At 41.4% G+C, this 17,447-nt stretch overlaps 2 protein-coding genes across 13 annotated transcripts in view; one reads left to right on the plus strand and one right to left on the minus strand.

Moving 5' to 3' along the window:
• cacnb2a (calcium channel, voltage-dependent, beta 2a) overlaps positions 1-8,744 on the plus strand; it is a 72,430-nt gene extending 63,686 nt beyond the window's left edge. For all 10 annotated transcript variants that reach the window (XM_085286963.1, XM_085286966.1, XM_085286967.1 and 7 more), the window contains 4 exons: positions 1,589-1,740; positions 3,467-3,562; positions 4,059-4,241; positions 5,367-8,744. In XM_085286963.1, the coding sequence (XP_085143089.1) occupies positions 1,589-1,740; positions 3,467-3,562; positions 4,059-4,241; positions 5,367-6,104 (1,169 nt within the window). In that variant the 3' untranslated portion in view covers positions 6,105-8,744. The remainder of the gene's footprint in view (positions 1-1,588; positions 1,741-3,466; positions 3,563-4,058; positions 4,242-5,366) is intronic.
• A 1,493-nt stretch (positions 8,745-10,237) lies between these two features.
• nsun6 (NOP2/Sun RNA methyltransferase 6) lies at positions 10,238-17,299 on the minus strand. Of its 3 annotated transcripts, none has more exons than XM_085286976.1 (12): positions 17,229-17,299; positions 16,824-16,923; positions 15,697-15,852; positions 15,481-15,575; positions 15,125-15,231; positions 14,786-14,939; positions 14,327-14,408; positions 13,753-13,872; positions 13,142-13,286; positions 12,915-13,060; positions 11,340-11,465; positions 10,238-11,263 (listed from the first exon to the last, which is right to left on the minus strand). In XM_085286976.1, exons 2-12 carry the CDS (start codon positions 16,896-16,898, stop codon positions 11,084-11,086), a joined length of 1,386 nt encoding a protein of 461 aa, XP_085143102.1. In that variant the 5' UTR covers positions 16,899-16,923; positions 17,229-17,299; the 3' UTR covers positions 10,238-11,083. The 3 variants fall into 3 exon arrangements, with proteins under 3 accessions (XP_085143102.1, XP_085143100.1, XP_085143101.1); XM_085286974.1 differs by having other exon boundaries at positions 15,481-15,578; XM_085286975.1 differs by lacking the exon at positions 17,229-17,299 and adding an exon at positions 17,030-17,163 and having other exon boundaries at positions 15,481-15,578.
• Between the last annotated feature and the right edge of the window lie 148 nt (positions 17,300-17,447).

A 17,447-nucleotide genomic window follows, 5' to 3' on the forward strand; every position in this document is an offset into this window, starting at 1 on the left:
TTTTTGCAGTCACGTCGTCATCTGCTGGAGTGGGAGTTGTGTGATGTAAGAGTCGGTATCTGTTAGAGGTAACATAATGTGGCTCCTCACTCACTCAGAGCTATTAGTCTCCAAGCCGTGTCCCTGAAGTCATGATGTCTTTTGAATATTTAAGTCTCTGTGAGGCAGAAAGAGCTATGCCCTAAATCACTGATGCAGGCTCAGATTTTTAAAAGGCGTACTATATGACTGATGGACTCTGAGCAGTCATAAAAATTCATCTTTAATAATAACTAATAATCATTTTTTAGCCACGCTTTCAGTGTGGCTCTAGGGATCCACATTAAAATGGGATGTCTCAACAACTAATGGATGGTTTGTTGCAAAAATTTGCGCAGATATTCAAAATAAATTGAAATCACGCTTGGGATCCTTTTTAATCTAGTGCCATCGTCAGGTATAAATCTGTCAAATATATATTTGTACAGTGGTGGATGGTCACATTAAACATGCCCCTAGTTTCCAGTAATGAGGCCAGCAAAAGTAAGGCAAGTAATCCCTATGAGCCAAAAGACAATGTTTTTTACACTCATGGATCTGTATGACATCACTTGTGTTTACGAGAGGCAGCCAATTACAAGAGTCAGCTTAAAGAGAGAGGGGGTGGAGCTAAAACAACTTCTTTCAGACAGTAGATGAACTTAAGGCATGCATCATTGTTCGGTTTAAGATAAATAAGGAGTATTTTTAACTTTAAATCATACACAGCTACTCTAGGATAGTCCATAATAAAATATGGAGTTAGGAGTATCTTTAATATTGTGAATATTTTGCAATAAATTAAGCATAAATATTAATGGGGCCTATTATGTTCATTTTCTGTCATCCTAGCAGAGAGCTGATCTGCGATAACGAACTCAGCTGTTAAAAGACGAGATCATTTTTGTTTTTATTCTTTTTGTTTTATCAGTAATCATGAAATATATTTGCACAGGCACATCAAAACAACTTGTGAGGTGTTTTTAGATGACACTACAAGATTTGTGATGTCTTTGAAAGTCAGCAACAGAGGATATATTGGTGTTAATCGGGGTTTCGGAAGTGAACTTAATCATTAAGGGGATCTGGTAAGAATGCATGAAAGAAATCAGCTATTAAGTTATGATCTGGTGCATGAAAGTTTATTTATCCAACTTTAAATTAATTGCAGTTGTGAGTATGAATGGGGAAACAACACCAGTGGACTGCTCAGTGTGGAAAATAAACAAAGACAAGATTAGACTTAAGCCTCTTGGTCATAAACTTCCATAAACATAAATATAGTTATTGGTTATGCTAACAAAGAAATGGCTAAGTTGAACTTGAGTAGCAGGACTGTCGCCCAATGAGAAGGTGAAAAAGAGAGTGCAGATTTTGAGTAAGGAGTGAAAATAGGGGGATTTCAATCAAGTGGCAAAGAAAGAAAAGAGGAAGTGTGCCACTGATAAACAAAGTGCAAAACAAACCAGTGTTACACAAGCTACTATCATGATAAATCCCCCTGACGACTGATAAGAAATAATTTCCTGCTCTGAAAAGAATAAACCCAGACCTCTGTGTCTCCCTTCAGCTGAAGTCCAGAGTGAGATTGAGCGAATTTTCGAATTGGCGCGGACGTTACAGCTGGTGGTTCTGGACGCCGATACCATCAACCACCCATCACAGCTGGGAAAGACTTCCCTCGCCCCCATCATTGTCTACGTCAAGATCACCTCACCCAAGGTAAGAGAAATGATGTCTGTAGGAACAGAGAGGAACAGATGCACTTGCCAGTGTACATGTGCTATGATGGAAAATAAGGACAGTGAGAAAACGGCTCAGCAGATGTTCCCTGTACTCTCATAAACGTGTTAGTCAGCTCTGCTGGTTTATGTGTGTCTGTCTTCACGTCGTCCTGTCTTGTCACCGCTTGTATTGTCTCTCTGCAACTGCTCTCTGGCTTTAAATCCAGCATGTCAGATGTGACTGCTACTTTGAGAGTGAGAAAATGCGTGAGAGGACTGATTCATCACTTCGACCTTCAACAAGTGTACAAAAGGCTCATGAGTCAGTGATCAATAAAAAGCACATCTCAGAAAATGAGAGAAAGCAATAGCTGATGAACAGACACGAGATGCCAGCTTTAAATCACAGTGGCAGCAGATTAAATCACACTCGAAGTGGGGAAAATAAATTGCTCTTTATCACCTGGCCTCTTAATTACACCCAACTGCTGCTTCTTATACACTAAGTGTAACTTTTAATATGTTGTATTTGTATAAATCGCAGTTAAATGAGTAGAATTACTCAACTTCATTAGCAACTGCACAAATGAATGTAAAGACATCGTACGAGCTAAATATTCTGTATCAAAAGTAAAAATAGTCAAAATTGCTGCATTAAATTATTTCAGGTAACACTACTGTTTAATTTTCATGCCTCCCAAAATGGTCTTGGATGTGGCAGCATTTATTTTGGGAAGGTTATATTTATTTATGACATACACAAAGTCTATTTAATGACAGAAGTTTGACATTAGCCATCAAATATCACCACGTGGCACGAACCTGGTAGTTTGTGGAAAATATTGAATGTTTATTCTACAGTAGTAGCACATTGCAGCCTGCCGCACACATAAAACAAAAGTATATTTCAATACAAAAAGTAGTTTTCATATCATATTTATATATACTCTATATGCACAGTTGTACAGAGATGCAGGGGGTCCCACTGTTGCCTCTCAGCAAGAAGGTCATGTGTCCGAAGGTGGCCCGTCGAGTGGAGCTTCTTCCCACAGTCCAGATACATGCATGTTATGTTAACTAGTGATTTTAAATTGACCATAGGCATGGTTGTGACTGGTGACCTGTCTCTGGTATGCCCCGCCTTTCACCCTGTGACAGCTGGGTATGATAAATGGATAGTTGGATGGATATCCAGTATAACCACAAATAAATACAGTGTGCTGGTGTTAAAATGAGCAGGGTTATTGTTTATTATCTTTTTCACAAACTAGTTAGCAACTTACTGATAGGAGGGAAAAGAGTTATGCTTTTTCTGCATTGTTTTCTGTAAACAAACAAAAATCCCACATGCTGACTGGACAACATACCCGATGATACTCTATATTTCAAGAACAGATTATAATCACCAAGAGAAATATATTGGTCAGGCTCTAGATATCATATATAAGTGCCAATGGCAGATTTAATTGACCAGTTGAGCCTTAGGATTTGAGGTTTTCAACCCACATTTATGGGGTCTCATCTAAAAATGGGTTTTAAAAATTCATTACTATCTATCTGTAGTGCTGTAAAATGAATCCTTCTAAGATTACATTAATTGTCCACCTCCAAAAGAAGCTCCTGTTTAAAGCTGAGAAACTTGTGTGCTGCACGCACAAAGCTTTAATTAAAGTTTGTCAAAAACAGCCGTGACCTTCTTGCCTTTCGTCCTCATTTGCCTTCAGGTGTTACAGCGGCTCATCAAGTCCAGAGGCAAGTCGCAGGCAAAACACCTCAATGTCCAGATGGTGGCCGCCGACAAGCTGGCTCAGTGCCCTCCTGTAAGTCTCCACAGCGGACCGAAATTACTGCCAATTTTAATCCAGTGTGTGAAATAACTTGGAGTTTTGTTCTTTTTGGCTCTGGGTTTTAATTTGTGCATATCTGAAGTCAGGTTTTGTTTATTCCTTTATAATTTCTGCCAGTTCTATTTCCGTCCCTCTCTAATCTGCTTACTTATTATTTTAGAAAATGAGGCAAACCCTCCAGTATTGTGAAAGCGGAGGTTTAATTTCATTTAAATAGCAGTCAGTATCTTTAGGGATTTACAGTTTAAGATTTTCTGCAAAATGAATACTTAATGTTATCTAGTGTCTAATCCTGTGAGTTGTTTCTAACTTGCCCCGATGGTTTTTTTTATCGTTTTTTGTTTCCTTAAAGATCACTTTAAGTCTTTTAATGTGAAGTTCCACATCAGCGCTGGCTGGTTTTGTTGACCCTGTCATGTCTCCGTTCCATTTCCTTCAACTCTGACTGCGCCCGTTTCGCCTTTCGCAGGAAATGTTTGACATCATTCTTGATGAGAACCAGCTGGAGGACGCATGTGAGCATATGGCCGATTACCTGGAGGCCTACTGGAAAAGCACTCACCCCACCAGCTGCAGCCCCCCTGACCCAGTGCTAGCAAAGCTACCCACAGCCAGCCTGCCCTCCAGCACGGCCCCGGTCTCTGGCGTGCAGGTACAAGTGCTGAGCATACTCTGGGCCAAGGGAGGCCATGGAAAAGGAGGGGATCCAGAAGTGTGGGAGGCAGGATTAGAAAGGAAGAGATGAAAGAAATCAGAGCGTTGAAGAATTACAAAATGTTGTAGTTTGCATCTACAATGTCTGCTAAAAGTCTTTACTTTTCTCATATTATGTTATTCTTTAACATGTGCACTACAGGTAATGTGTAAATTAAGAATAATCTACTTTATCTAGGATAGGTACAAGGGTATGAAATACTAAGGAAGAAACTGAATTTAAAATGCTCTACAAGAACCTTCTGATGCATAAAGAGGAACTAGATCAGAGAAAACATCAAATATAAAAGGACGAACAGGAGCTGACAGCAAGAAAAGAGTTAGCAGAGACAAAACACGCTTCAAGAGATGGGAACAAAATTCATATTAACAGGTCAAAACAATGCTGTTATCACGTTCAGTTGATTAATCGTGGCTGATGCTGATGATACAGGAGACCCCTGAAGTTTAACTACCACAAAACATGTAAAACTCAATAGAATAAAAACAGTTTAGAGACAGTTTGGACGTAGACAGAGAGCTGGACTTTAGTATTTAACATGAAATCATTTATTTTACTTTTAATAGTTCCTTTTCTAATGTAGTTCCTTTTCAGCTCAGCTCTAAACCATTGTTTTTGTTTAATATATTTTATAACAACCCTCACCGTTATGGGCAGTTTCAGTCATCTGTAAATGCTGCATAATCCCCTTATCTGCCCTTTCTCTATCCACTGCCATCACAATGTAAGACTGAGAGCGAAGAAAACGCTGATATTGATGAGGAGCAGGAGTGAGCTTGTATTTGCTAGTGTGGTAAGTGCGGCGAGGTCGAGTGATGAAAGCTGAAGCCGAGGAGCACGCCTTGCTTTTTTTGAGTTCTTACTCCTGGGTCAGAGTCGGCCGTGAATGGATTTGACGAGAAAGCGTGTGTGTTCAAGTGTGACATCTTCTTCTTTGTAGTTCTGTGTGAATTTTGGTGAAACAACTGGGGTGGTGTGATTTTTAGTTTGCGTGTGCTTGCTGTGATGTTTTCTGGTTTTGTATGTGTCATCGTACTGACTGATGTGTGTCGCTAATCTCAGGGAAACAGTACAGAGCAGAAGGGAGATAAAGTGGAGGGGAAAGGCTCCAGAGAGGATTACCAGCACCACCATCACCGTCACCACCATCATCACCACCACCAGAGCCTGGACCAGGGCGATGCTGACGCAGAGGGGGAGGAGGAGGGCAACGAGGAGGAGAGGCCTCTTAGGACAGAGTCATCCAGGAGATCCCAACACGTCCACCACCGGTCATCTTCTACCAGGACTGAACACCACAACCACCATCACCACCACCACCATCACAGCAGTAAAGCCAAGGGCCTCTCCCGGCAAGAGACTTTGGACTCTGAGACCCCCGAGAGCAGGGAGAGCCGAGAAAGTCGAGAGAGCAAGGACTCGGCTTGTACTGAGCCGCGCACTCAGCGTCTTCAGCAGGAAGAGGAGGACGATGAGGATCAAGGGGAGGGGCATCCCCAGCAGCAACAGCATTACGAGCCACTGCCCCACCGGGACCACAACCACCATCACCACCACCACCATCACCGCAGCGGGGCGGACGAGGCCGGTCACAGCACGGGACACCAGCGCTCCAAAGAGCGCGAACAGGACCACAATGAGCGGAACAAGCAGCGCTCTCACCACCACCACCGGCCAGCACGCGACCACCACCATCACTACTACGACCGGGACAGAGAGAGGGACAGAGAAGGGGAGGTAGCTCCAAAAAAGAGGGGTGAGGCAGGGGAATGGGCCAGAGACTCATACATCCACCAGTGACAGACCAGAACCCCTCCCAAGGCCCTCCTGGACTCTGTTCTGTCCTCCCATCGTGCTGCTATACCCTGAAAAACCACAGCATCCTATTTATGTACACTTCTTTGTAAATGCTGTTGCATCTTTTTCAATGGCAGGATTTTGATTACATAGATACAAATATAAATATATGAATATATGTATGTGTGTATCTATGCATAGACGTTGTTTATGTGTGGATATGCATGAATATTCTCAAATATGCATATTTTAAACCTGTGTTTGATAAAGCATGACACAAAAGCAGAATTTTTTCTGTACTGAGCTGTGCTTTCTGTGATTAGCATTATAATTTTTATTGTTTCTAATATTATTATTATTATTATTAAGTTGTATTGCTTGCTACCACTTGAATAATTTGTTCCTTCAGACTACTGCGAGGGTTGACCAGCCATCATACTTTGATGTTGTAGTTGCAGAATAGTTTGACACTTTGGGAAATAACACTTGCCTACATAGTTGCCAGTTTATTATGTACACCTAATGAGTGTAGGGCAGCACGGTGGCACAGTGGTTAGAACTGTTGCCGCACAGCAAGAAGGTCCTGAGCTCAATTCCACCATCAGGCCAGGGTCTTTCTGTGTGGAGTTTGCATGTTCTCCCCGTGTTTGCGTGGATTTCCTCCAGGTACTCCAGCTTCCTCCCACAGTCCAAAGACATGCAGTTTGTGGGGATAGGTTAACTGATTAATCCAAATTACCCATTAGTGTTAATGTGCGCGCGAATGGTTGTCTGTCTCTCTGTGTTAGCCATAACACTTCCCATAATTACATTGAAAACTATAGAAACTACTCATTTTCTAAGTAGTCTGCTTGTACACCTCTGGACTGCTTTCAGAGCTGCTCCTGTTTTTAGTTTTAGGTCACTTGAGACCTTGCACATTTGTGCTGATTTAACCACAAACCTCAAAAGAGCTTCTGTTTTAAACAGATCAGCTTTAAGGTTTATCATGATTGTAACTCATCGTGATAATTAGCTTTCAGGCTACAACCAAGCAACCAAACAGAGTCCAACCCCAGTGACAGTGCTTTAGGTCAGGACCATGCTCGTTTTTGTCTTCATATTTTCAAGATTCACATAGTTGTCAGTTTATCCACCAGGACCAGACTGTTTTACGAATGTTCTGAGGCACGCATTTGTGGGGAGAGGACCTGAATGGTGGCCTGTACCATCTATAAATGTCCTACTACAAATAGTCTGAAATACACTTAAAATAGCAGCAGTTCTTGAAGTGATCAAGGGGTCCACAAGGAGACAACTTTGATTGGTAGACTGGACAAAACGGCAGACACAAATCCCTTTTGGGGTTGTGTCAAGAAGAAAATCCAGTGTAAAAACTCTACCAAACCTACCCACTGTGAGTAAGGGATCAGCCAAGCGTAGCATCTCTAAGAAGCTTAACAGCTTTCAGTACTTTAGTAAGTATAAATCACAGATTTGAGAATAATCATAAAGTTGAATCAATGACTGTTTGATTTAAAAAATAACTGAATACTATACTCTTCATAAATGCAGCACTGTTATATCAGACTGCATTGATTTTTAGCAGGTGAAAAACTTGATACCACTCTCATATCTGTAGGAATGTAGAGCCAACAGCAGGTTAGCTTAGCACAAATAAACAGGAGGAAAGAGCTCATGTGAACAGTTTCTCTGAAGGTAAAAACCACCTACCAGCACCTCTAAAAGCTCAACAATTACCATTTTGTGTTGGTGAAATCTGTACAAACCCTACAAATAACAGGTTGTGGCATTACTGGGGGAGGGGGATTCGTATATGAGAGTGGTATCGCTCTAACTCTAACAGCGTATTTCCCAAAGTGTCAAACTGCTCGTTTTATGTTCATCACTTACTGCTTAGTTTCTTTTTTTGATTCCACGGGTTTTAGATGTTACGTTTTAACATATTCATGCCTTCTTGCAGGCGCACCTTAGTCTTGCCTTACAAGACAGACAAAGAGTTCTCCAGTAACTTCCTCTCAACACATGCAGTACTGTTCTTTGTATGGGTCCAGAAACATTTTATAACATTGGAACAGGCTTTTTCACATTGGTTTCAAGTGAAAGGGATTTGATATAACATTCCCACCAAATCGTAGGTCCTGATGATTCATCTTGGATTAATCCTGACCCCTTTTCTAACGAATTCCATTTAAGTCCTACTTTGATTCCTTAGTACAAACAATGCTAATTTTAGGATTTGTTGTTCAGTGTGGGTATTTCTGAAATTCCAAAGAAACAAAAATAATTCCAAGTGTTTACCAGATAAATATTGCCTTTAAGTTTTTGCCCTCTTTTCACTCTTCTGATTAAAATACAGGATCTGGTTAATGGATTTGGGGATATTTTACCTGCTCTATATGCCTGAGTCAACAACATCATCAAAACCTGAATAGACTTTAGTTGATCTTTGAGTCCGTGCACTCTGGCCCTCTGTTTACACACCATCTCCTCACCTTTTTTTTAAATGTTTTTTTTGCCTGATAATTGTAATTATAAAAACTCGTCCATTTCTATGCTACATTGGTAGCACTACAGATTTTATAACAGTGTACATGTGTACATATTGCATAAATACGAAGAATAAAGTTGGAAACAAACGACTGACGCAGTGGGAGACCGTTTTGATGTTTGTGTCAGCAGAAGACCCAGACAGAGGAGGGAAACGGTGCGTCTATAAATAGTCATCTGAAGCTCCACTAAAAAATTGAGGTAGACTCACCGGCCTGCCTCCTGAGTTGTCATGACAACCCCGACATGAATGACAATGCTGAGGGGATGATTCTAATATAGGAAGCTGCCTCGACACACACTCACAGCTGCCTTCATAACAGACAAACTCGGAGATGAGGCATATTTGATCTTGAATTTTAATGTGAAATCGGGGAAAAACAAATCTTCAGTGGTGCAGCGAGTCCGCACTCACATGCAGCTTAGATGCAGGGAGGTGAAGTGCAGCGCAGACAGATGTGTGCGTGGACTGATAAGAGTCTGATGTTATTCCCAGGAAAGGGGATTGAGCTGAGGTCATAGTGAAGGTCCTCAAAATACTGCGTGTCAGAAGAACGGGACAGATGTCGGTGCACTGCTGGCACGGATCTATAAATTGCACACAGGCTGCGGATTTATTGGACATCCATTTTAAATTTGCACTGAATAAATTAGTTCCTATATTTGGCAACCATAAGCACGTGTGAACATGTAGCAATATGTAACACACTATAATGTGTGTGAGCAGATATGAAGTGGAAGTGGAGAATCAATTATTTTACCAAGCCTTTCATTATGGGAACATCAGAAAGCTTTGAAAAATTGAAGATCATAAGATCACACAGAGAAATAAGATGCCATTGAATGTCGATTTTCATCGCACCAAATATCTAGACCCCAAATATTCTAATGAATATGAAAAAGTGCCAGATGTTTCTGTAACGTTTTAAGCCTTTTCTGTCTAACAAACCATTTTAATTAGTAATTTAAGCACAAAAGGCACCTAACTGAAGAGACGAGCCAGTGTTGTACAACATACAACAGAGAAAAGAAGCAACTAAATTGTATATTTAGGCAAAAACAATCGATGGCTGTCAAGAAGCCAATGATTAGGAAAGCAAACAGGGAGAACATTTAATTTGAGGTATGCCAAGTTATGCAAGAACTTAGCTTAAAATCAGTGGTAACAGGTCTGATTGAGCAATGCATCCAAATTATTACCAATGCAATAAAAAAAATACCTGGATAAAAGACACAATGGAACACTATCAGTCATGGCCCAGACCTCAACATCAATGAAGCAGTTTGGGATGATCTTACAGAGAATGAAACACAAGCAGCAAACATCCAAAGAAGAGCTCTGAAGCCCAGAAAATTATCTATTTTTGGGCTATCAAGCTCTTTAGCAGTTTTTTGTCCTGTATAGTAATATTCTATGCACCTGTTTTTCTAGCAAAATATAAAGAAATGAGGGGTGGCGGTATTTTTTTGAATGTCAGTGCGTGACGTTTGTCTGGGATGTGTTGACTAAATGTTCAAATATAAGACGATTTGTGTTTTGCTTGCATAAAAAGGAATAAATAACAAAAGAGAAAAAGGAAAAAAAATTAGCTAAAATTCTTTTTAATCTCTGCTAAATACAATTAGTTAAAAGGAATTTAGACAACAATTGACAAATGGTTTGAGATCATATGCAAAGGTCTTCTAGGAGTAAACTCTACCATCATGAAAAAACCTCTGGACTATTTTGGCATCTTGTTTTTAAGGAATTATCTAAATTAACTCTTATTTTATTAGTAAAAAACAAATTAAAAAAAGGTCTAAATATCCTGGAAGTCATCATTTTAATAACATCTCTTTTTCCTCTCACATCTTTACTCTTAACCACTTCCAAAAACAGAAACAGCCTCCCTTTAAATGTGCTCTTATTCTGAAAAACTGAGCAACATTTCCTTCTGATGAATGCAGAGACTGAGCCAAACACATGCGTCTCCTCTTTCCTGCAGGCTCCAGAAGTCCTAATTAAATGTCCCAGTCGTCTCCAGCGCTGCAAAGACACTAAATTGTTAATTCCTCTCATGGCCTCTTTCTACACCTACTTCCTGATCCATTCTCCAGCGAATCCGTCACCATGGCAGCTGTGTCGTCACTGTTGTTATAGCAACCGTAGCGCTGCTTCTGCTGCATTTGCCGTTACTCATCCAGACTCCGTCGCCACGTGCCCCCCAACCACCACCCTCTTCCATCCAACCCTCCCCTGGTGTTTATAAAGCTTATCCCTATATGGCCCACGGTTTTAGAGAGCAGCTGTTAAGAGGCAGATGCTGTAAACAGCGCAGGGAGCTCTTTGTCAACACTGGCCCGTCAAAGCACACAGAGTGTCGTAATATAAACACTATTGTTCCCGTTTTGCTGTCTCATATGAGCCCCGGGCGAGAGCGCGAGCCCTCGGGTTAGTTTTTCAGGAACTTAGCGATAAAGAAGCCGATAGTGTCGCTGTCGGCTCTGCAGGGGAGCGGGGCTGTAATTTCCGTCTGCTCCCAGCTCAGCTCGGGACTGAACCTCTGGAGGAGGCGCAGCTGCTCAGGTGGAAGGCCGGCTCCAGGCATGCCTTCAGCACCGATGTGGGGCTCCTGAAAAACAAAAAAAAAGGTTTCACTTTGTGATTTTTACATTTGCAGTCACGTCCATGTGGCTCAAGTGCTTTACCTGTGGCACAAGTGAGAGGCAGGGGAAGGTGTCAAGGGCCCAAGCTACCTGCTCCTCATTCTCTGCTAGAGTCACTGTGCAGGTGCTGTACACCAAAACACCACCTTTCTTCAGCAGCCGCACCGCCTGCAGAGACACAGATAGCTACGTATTCATGTACTCGCTTTATAGTCGGTGTAATCGTGGTTTTATTAACTTTTTAGTGAGTTTTAGAAGCACTGGACCAAAACTATTTGGTTTCAGTTCATTTTTTGCTGCTCTTTTTTAGAGGTAACCTCCAGGGTTTAAAATTAAGTACCAAATAAATTACAGATCCTCTTGTGGCCACTTGAGGCTAGCTCCAAAACTGTGGAAATTCCCACAGACTGTCGTGTTTAAAAGGCCCAAATTTAAAGTATTAAAGATTCATCTTCACAGCTTTTTAACATTTGCTTCCAAAAGTATTGCCTGTTATGGTCACTGAAGGGAAAACACACCAGATCTATTATCTCTAATACTCATCATTTATCACATTCTGGGTGTGCATTCAGTTCAAAAGACTGCCTTTCTTGGTGTAGTGGTGCATTAGTGAATTGGCAGCTTGCACACGTGGAAAGGCCACATCAGTGGTGAAAGATATATGCAGGTATTTTGCTCCAAACCGTCTTTTTCAGGGAAGGCCTTGCAAATTTCAGCAAAACATTGTTAAACTGCACACTGCATCTATTCCAACAGCACAGCTTCATAGTAGAAGATTCTCTGACTAGTGAAGTGGCCTGCACCTTTCACCAGCTATAAATACTTGGCACATGATGAAACACAAAATACGACAACGAAGATCCAGGACTGTTGAGCAGCTAGAATCCTATATCAGACGAGAATGGGGCAACATTCTTTTCCCAAAATTCCAGCAGCTGCTCTCCTCACTTCCCAGATGTTTATAGGCTGCTGCTACAAGAAGAGGGGATGCCACACAGCGGTAAACACGGCCTCCTCCAACTTTTTTGAGACACGCTGCTGCCATCAAATTCAAAGTGACCTCATATTTTTCTTAAAATGCTTCATCTTCATTTTCTAAATATTTGATGTGGTTTCTGTGTTCTAATGGTAAATAAAATAGGAATAGGAAACACTGATGAAGCTCTAACGAAGCATGTCCTCTGCGCTGGTTTCCATGTAAGTGATTGTTGGGGTTTTCGCTGTGTTCTCTGTATCAGTGTTGGGTCTTTACCTTACAATATAAAGCACCTTGAGACGACTGTTATTGTGATTTGGTGCTACATAAATAAAATTGAATTCAATTGAACTTTTTAAATCGAAATCACAGAAAATGATCAGGTCTCGAAAGGTTATTCGCAGAAATTTGAAATGACAGTTTGCTTTCTCTGCGCACTTTTGAACAGACTTGTAAAACTGCACATAAGCCTGAGAAGTGAGCTTCAAACCTCACAGTGACGTTAAACAAGTAAATCTGAGCTGTGATCAAGCTGCAGTGGAATTTCTATCCAATGCTGCCACCTGCAGGTTAAAGAATGCTAGTACTGCTGTGATGTTAAGCTGATAAAACGTGGTTTATGTGTGTGAAGTAAAACCTACAGCATGAAATAACTTGCGCTGCAGTGGCTGGTAGGAGCAGATCTCTTTGAGGCTCCAGGTGCTGCCCATGTTGGGTCTCTGTCCGAGGCCACTGCAGGGAGCATCGAGCAGAACCCGGTCGAAACTCTCCGGAGGGAACGGAGGTCCTGGGAAACACAGACACTGAGCTGCTACCTATTTATTATGAACCCCGGAGATTTACATCATAGATAAACTCTGGACTGTACCTTCAGTTTCCTGTGCTGGGTCACTGCTCACAGACAGAGTGCTGTTAAAGCAGTGCGCCTTCACGCTTTGCAAATGCAACATTTGTGCATTTTGACGAATGCGGTCGATCTTATTCCGGATCCTGTCCAAGGCTACGACCTCTCCCTGTGTCGGAGGAAAAAAATATATTAGAAACAACTTAAAAAGGAAGGAAATTTCACAAATTACAATCCTAGACTGCTTGATTTTATCTCAGGAGACGTTTTAGTTAAATCAAGTAAATGCTAACAAGGACACAATCTGATCACTAATTTTATTACACAAAGATGAACGTGTTGTTGTCCGCCCTCTCCTCCAGGCTGGACACAGACCAGCCTCCCAGTGGGGTGGTGGTGGGCCCCTTTGGTGGGGTACAGATGCTGACCTTAAATGTACTTAAATTCCACTTGGATCATTTTCTATGTTAACAGTTAATGTAAAGTGTTGCTTGAGACCTAGATCTAAATCACTGGTGTCAAATTCATTCTAGTTCATGGGCAACATACCATCCACATGGACCAGTCAAATCACTGCATTAAAAAAAACAAAAATACTCTGAATATTAATTATGATCGCATCTGGACACAAGAACCTGATCTCCCATGAGCGCAGCAATGTGGCAGGTCTTCCCTCCAGGCGCAGCGCACATATCCAGGATGCGCTCCCCAGGGCGAGGTCCGAGCACGTGTCCCACAACCACAGACGGGAGGTTCTGCGCAACATGGATTCGCTTCAGTATGGGCAGTGATGTGGACATAACATGTATACAATACAGTTCCTGGTTGATTCAGACTGAAACCTCACTGCTGCTCTTTTTAAAATGGACCTAATACGTTATTCTACATTGTCTGTCATTCTGTAGGAATGTTTTAGGCAGTTTTTTAAATTCTTGGATCAGTATGATGTCATAAAGAGCGGATATCCTATCAGACTCCTGATCCACCTGCTGCTCAAACCATCTGTTTGCAAGGTGCAGCTGTTCCAGAACAATACAGGACAGTTTATCTGAGCCATAGGATAAATTGAGGGGCTACAACAAAGCCAGTTATAACAGAAAATACGGATTATTTTGGAAATCAGAATTATAGGTCCACTTTAATAAAGGTCCAATGCGGTTCTAGTTTATTACACCGACTTTAGCTCACTGCGGCTCTAATAAAAAATACCTGCAGGAACGCTAGGCTAGGTAAAACACCATCAAAGGACGGACTTCTGTAAAGCGGCTCCACCATTCGGATACCGATACCTCTGAAAGAAAAAAAGACGACAACTAATCAGCTAACACGTTTCTAAGATGAAGAGTAAATTTAAAGTTTCTATCCACATTGTCCAAGGTGCTTTTAAAAAAGAGCAAGGGATTTTCAACATAGCATTTCAAAACATACAAGAGGTCTTTAGAGACCATAAATTATTTAAAACAAATCCTATTCAAAGCAAAAAATAAAGAACTGCCAGGTAATATTCAGAGTATGTTTATTTTGAAAGAAGGAAGTTATAATTTAAGGGGTTTTTCTAACTTCAAAACAGGGAAGGTCCGTACTAGAAAAAGCTTTTGTGTCTCTGCTCATGGAGTGAAACTGTGGAACGGTCTGAATATGGAATTAAAAAAGACAGTGTTTACTTACCTGGCAGGCTCATCTGTGCAGAAGATAGTGGAGCGGTCCATTTCGGCTACTCCATTACCCACAAATACCTTTTTCCCCTGGAAGCTGGTGGCTCCTCGGGTGCACTTGCCCTCCAGGTCAGAGAAGACGGACACCAAATCCCCCGCCTTCATGTCTAACAAGAAAACAAAACAGCACACGGTTCGGTTTAAGGAAGATAATCAACACTTGGAACAAATGAAGATACTTTGGCAAAAAGTAAAACGTGCTTCCAAATCACAGAGCAGGTGAAGAAAACAAAGACACCACTGCTCTAAGTATTCACAGCCTCACTTCACTTCTACTGTTTTTAAGTCTTACATTTGGGGCTGCCGAGGATCCCCGGGGCGAAGACGTGAGCGCCTCTCAGTACGGCGCCGCCACACTGAGCGCCCACCACCACCTCTGAGCCGAGCTGCTTCACAGGTCTGAGAGTACAGGACAAAGAACGATCACACGGTTACAGAGGATACACGCACAAAAATGCCGTTCTTCTCTTTGACTGACAGTTTGTTGGCAGCTATCTGAGGGTGTGTTTGTTGTTCCTTTGTTATCAGAAATATTTCCTGTGTTGTTGCTGTTCCACTTGGATGTTGGAGAACCTCAGAGGCCCAAGTGGTGCTGAGTGCGACCTCTACAGAGCAGATTAAGAGTTATCTGAAGCATTCCTCGCATACCTCGGACCTTCAACAGGAAGGATCAGCACATCTGCAATTCGTGGGTGTGGCAGAATCTGCACAGAGACTTCCTCTGCTGACGAGCTGCACATCAGCTGCTAGAAAAACAATGACAAACTAAATAAGCATGACTCCAACACACTGCAACCAAATACCGAAGCCCATTGTGTGGGTTTTCTTACGCCCTCTACATTCTGTTACCAGACAGAGACTCACCTTCCTCAGCTCTTCTGCCAGCTGCTGCCTGATCTCCTCAAGGGGGGCGAGATGGGTGCTGGCTCGTACGCAGGTGTATGAAGGTGGGTGAGACAGACATGAGAGCAGCTTGTGGAAACGATGCTCTGCCTCCTGATGACCCACCACCGTTAAAACCTAATAAAATAGAAGGGTTAGGTAATAAAAAGCATACAGTGTGCCTTTATGTTGATGAAGTAACACAAAAGAACTGTTTGTAGATGGTAAACAGACTGGTACTTATAAAGTGCTTTTCTGCAAAATACAGACTAAGAGCATAGACAAAAATCTAATGACAGGGTCACCTGATCCAACCCTAACTACCTCTATACTTTAACTATATTAAAAGCACAGAGGGTGTCTATTCCCTGAACCCAAACTGGAAGCTGGTTCCACAGGAAGGGGGCCTGATGGCTGAAGGTTCTGCCTCCCATTCTACTTTTAGAAACCCCAAGTAAGCCCGCAGTCTGAGAATGAAGAGCTCCGTTAGGATAATAAGTTACTATGAGATCTTTAAGAGATGACGGCACCTGATTATTAAAGGCTTTGTATGTGAGGAAAAGGACTTTAAATTCATTTTCTGGATTTAACAGGGAGCCAATGAAGAGATGCCAAAATAGGAGTAATATGATGCTTCTTTGTTGTGCCAGGAGACTTTTAGGGAGCTTTCAGATCAACCCAGTAACAATGAATTACAATAGTCCAGCCTAGAAGTAATGAATAAATTAACTAGTTTTTCAGAATCAGTATCCAGAATGTTTCCTGAGCTCTTTCAATGCCTGACTGCATACAACAGAAATGTAATATGAATGATTTGTAAAAAACAAATGAACGAGAGAACCCATCAGTGTTTAAGGGAGCAGGACTTCTGTTAAAGATTACTTAATATTTCTTGTTAGAAAGTCACATGTAACCGTTTTGTAACTCTCAAATGGTTTTCGTGACTGTTATGCGGAGAGAGATTTGCAGAAAATATACTGTAACAGCTAAATGAAAGCACACGCCGATAAATGACGACTTGTAGCATCCTAACTACTCCCTCAGTGAGTTATCTTTTCATTTGAAAGGGAAGACAGCGATCCCAAGAAGTGCATGTGAAGTCTTCTTACCTCCTTGTTTAAGAAGACACTCTTAAGATATTCAGTCACTTCAGGCTTCAGGGAAATTCGTGGGAAAATCGACATTTCCTCTGTTTAACAAGGCTTCAGACTGTGGAAAGGAAAGCAGGAAAGCAACACGTGTCAGATGGACATCTTAATTATCACCGCCACTGGATTAATGTGGAAACCTAAAGAGGCCAACAATTCAGCGATACCTGTTGTACAGACCAAAATGTTATCGCTAGATCAGGCAATTTCTCCAAGTATATGAAAGATCGTATCACTTAAACGACTCTGTAACATTCAACAAGTCCGCTTCTTAAAATGTATTTAATACATTGACTGTTAAATTCTCTTTCCGCTCCAGGTCTGATTTCATTGTAAATGTGCTTTTAATTGTATTTCGTTACTCACTTCTGTGCAGCGTGGAGTCCACCGGATTGTTTTGGCATTCTTCTTGCAAGTACTTCCGCATACATCATAGGCCACGTGACACAAATTGTCTTTCTTTTTAATTTTTTTTATTGATTTTTCTCTTTAATTAAACAGAATAGATATATTTAAAAAAAATCTAAATAAATTCTAAATAAAAAGAAACAAAAAATTGTGCGAAGAATATGCTCAAGAATAAAT

The sequence above is a fragment of the Mchenga conophoros genome, linkage group LG9 (assembly GCF_057382185.1).
Source record: "Mchenga conophoros isolate Kocher_MC1m ecotype Shallow Benthic linkage group LG9, M_conophoros_male_GT1.1, whole genome shotgun sequence".
Taxonomy (NCBI): domain Eukaryota; kingdom Metazoa; phylum Chordata; class Actinopteri; order Cichliformes; family Cichlidae; genus Mchenga; species Mchenga conophoros.

Bases quoted from the DNA above. Each gene is read 5' to 3' on its own strand.
- nsun6 (XM_085286974.1), bottom strand. From the start codon at position 16,898: ATGTCGATTTTCCCACGAATTTCCCTGAAGCCTGAAGTGACTGAATAT. The intron at 13,287-13,752 runs GTTCTTGTGTCC...CCTCCGACACAG, and splicing joins CTGCGCTCATGGGAGATCAG to GGAGAGGTCGTAGCCTTGGA. The intron at 13,061-13,141 runs GTACAGTCCAGA...TGTGTTTCCCAG, and splicing joins CCCAGCACAGGAAACTGAAG to GACCTCCGTTCCCTCCGGAG.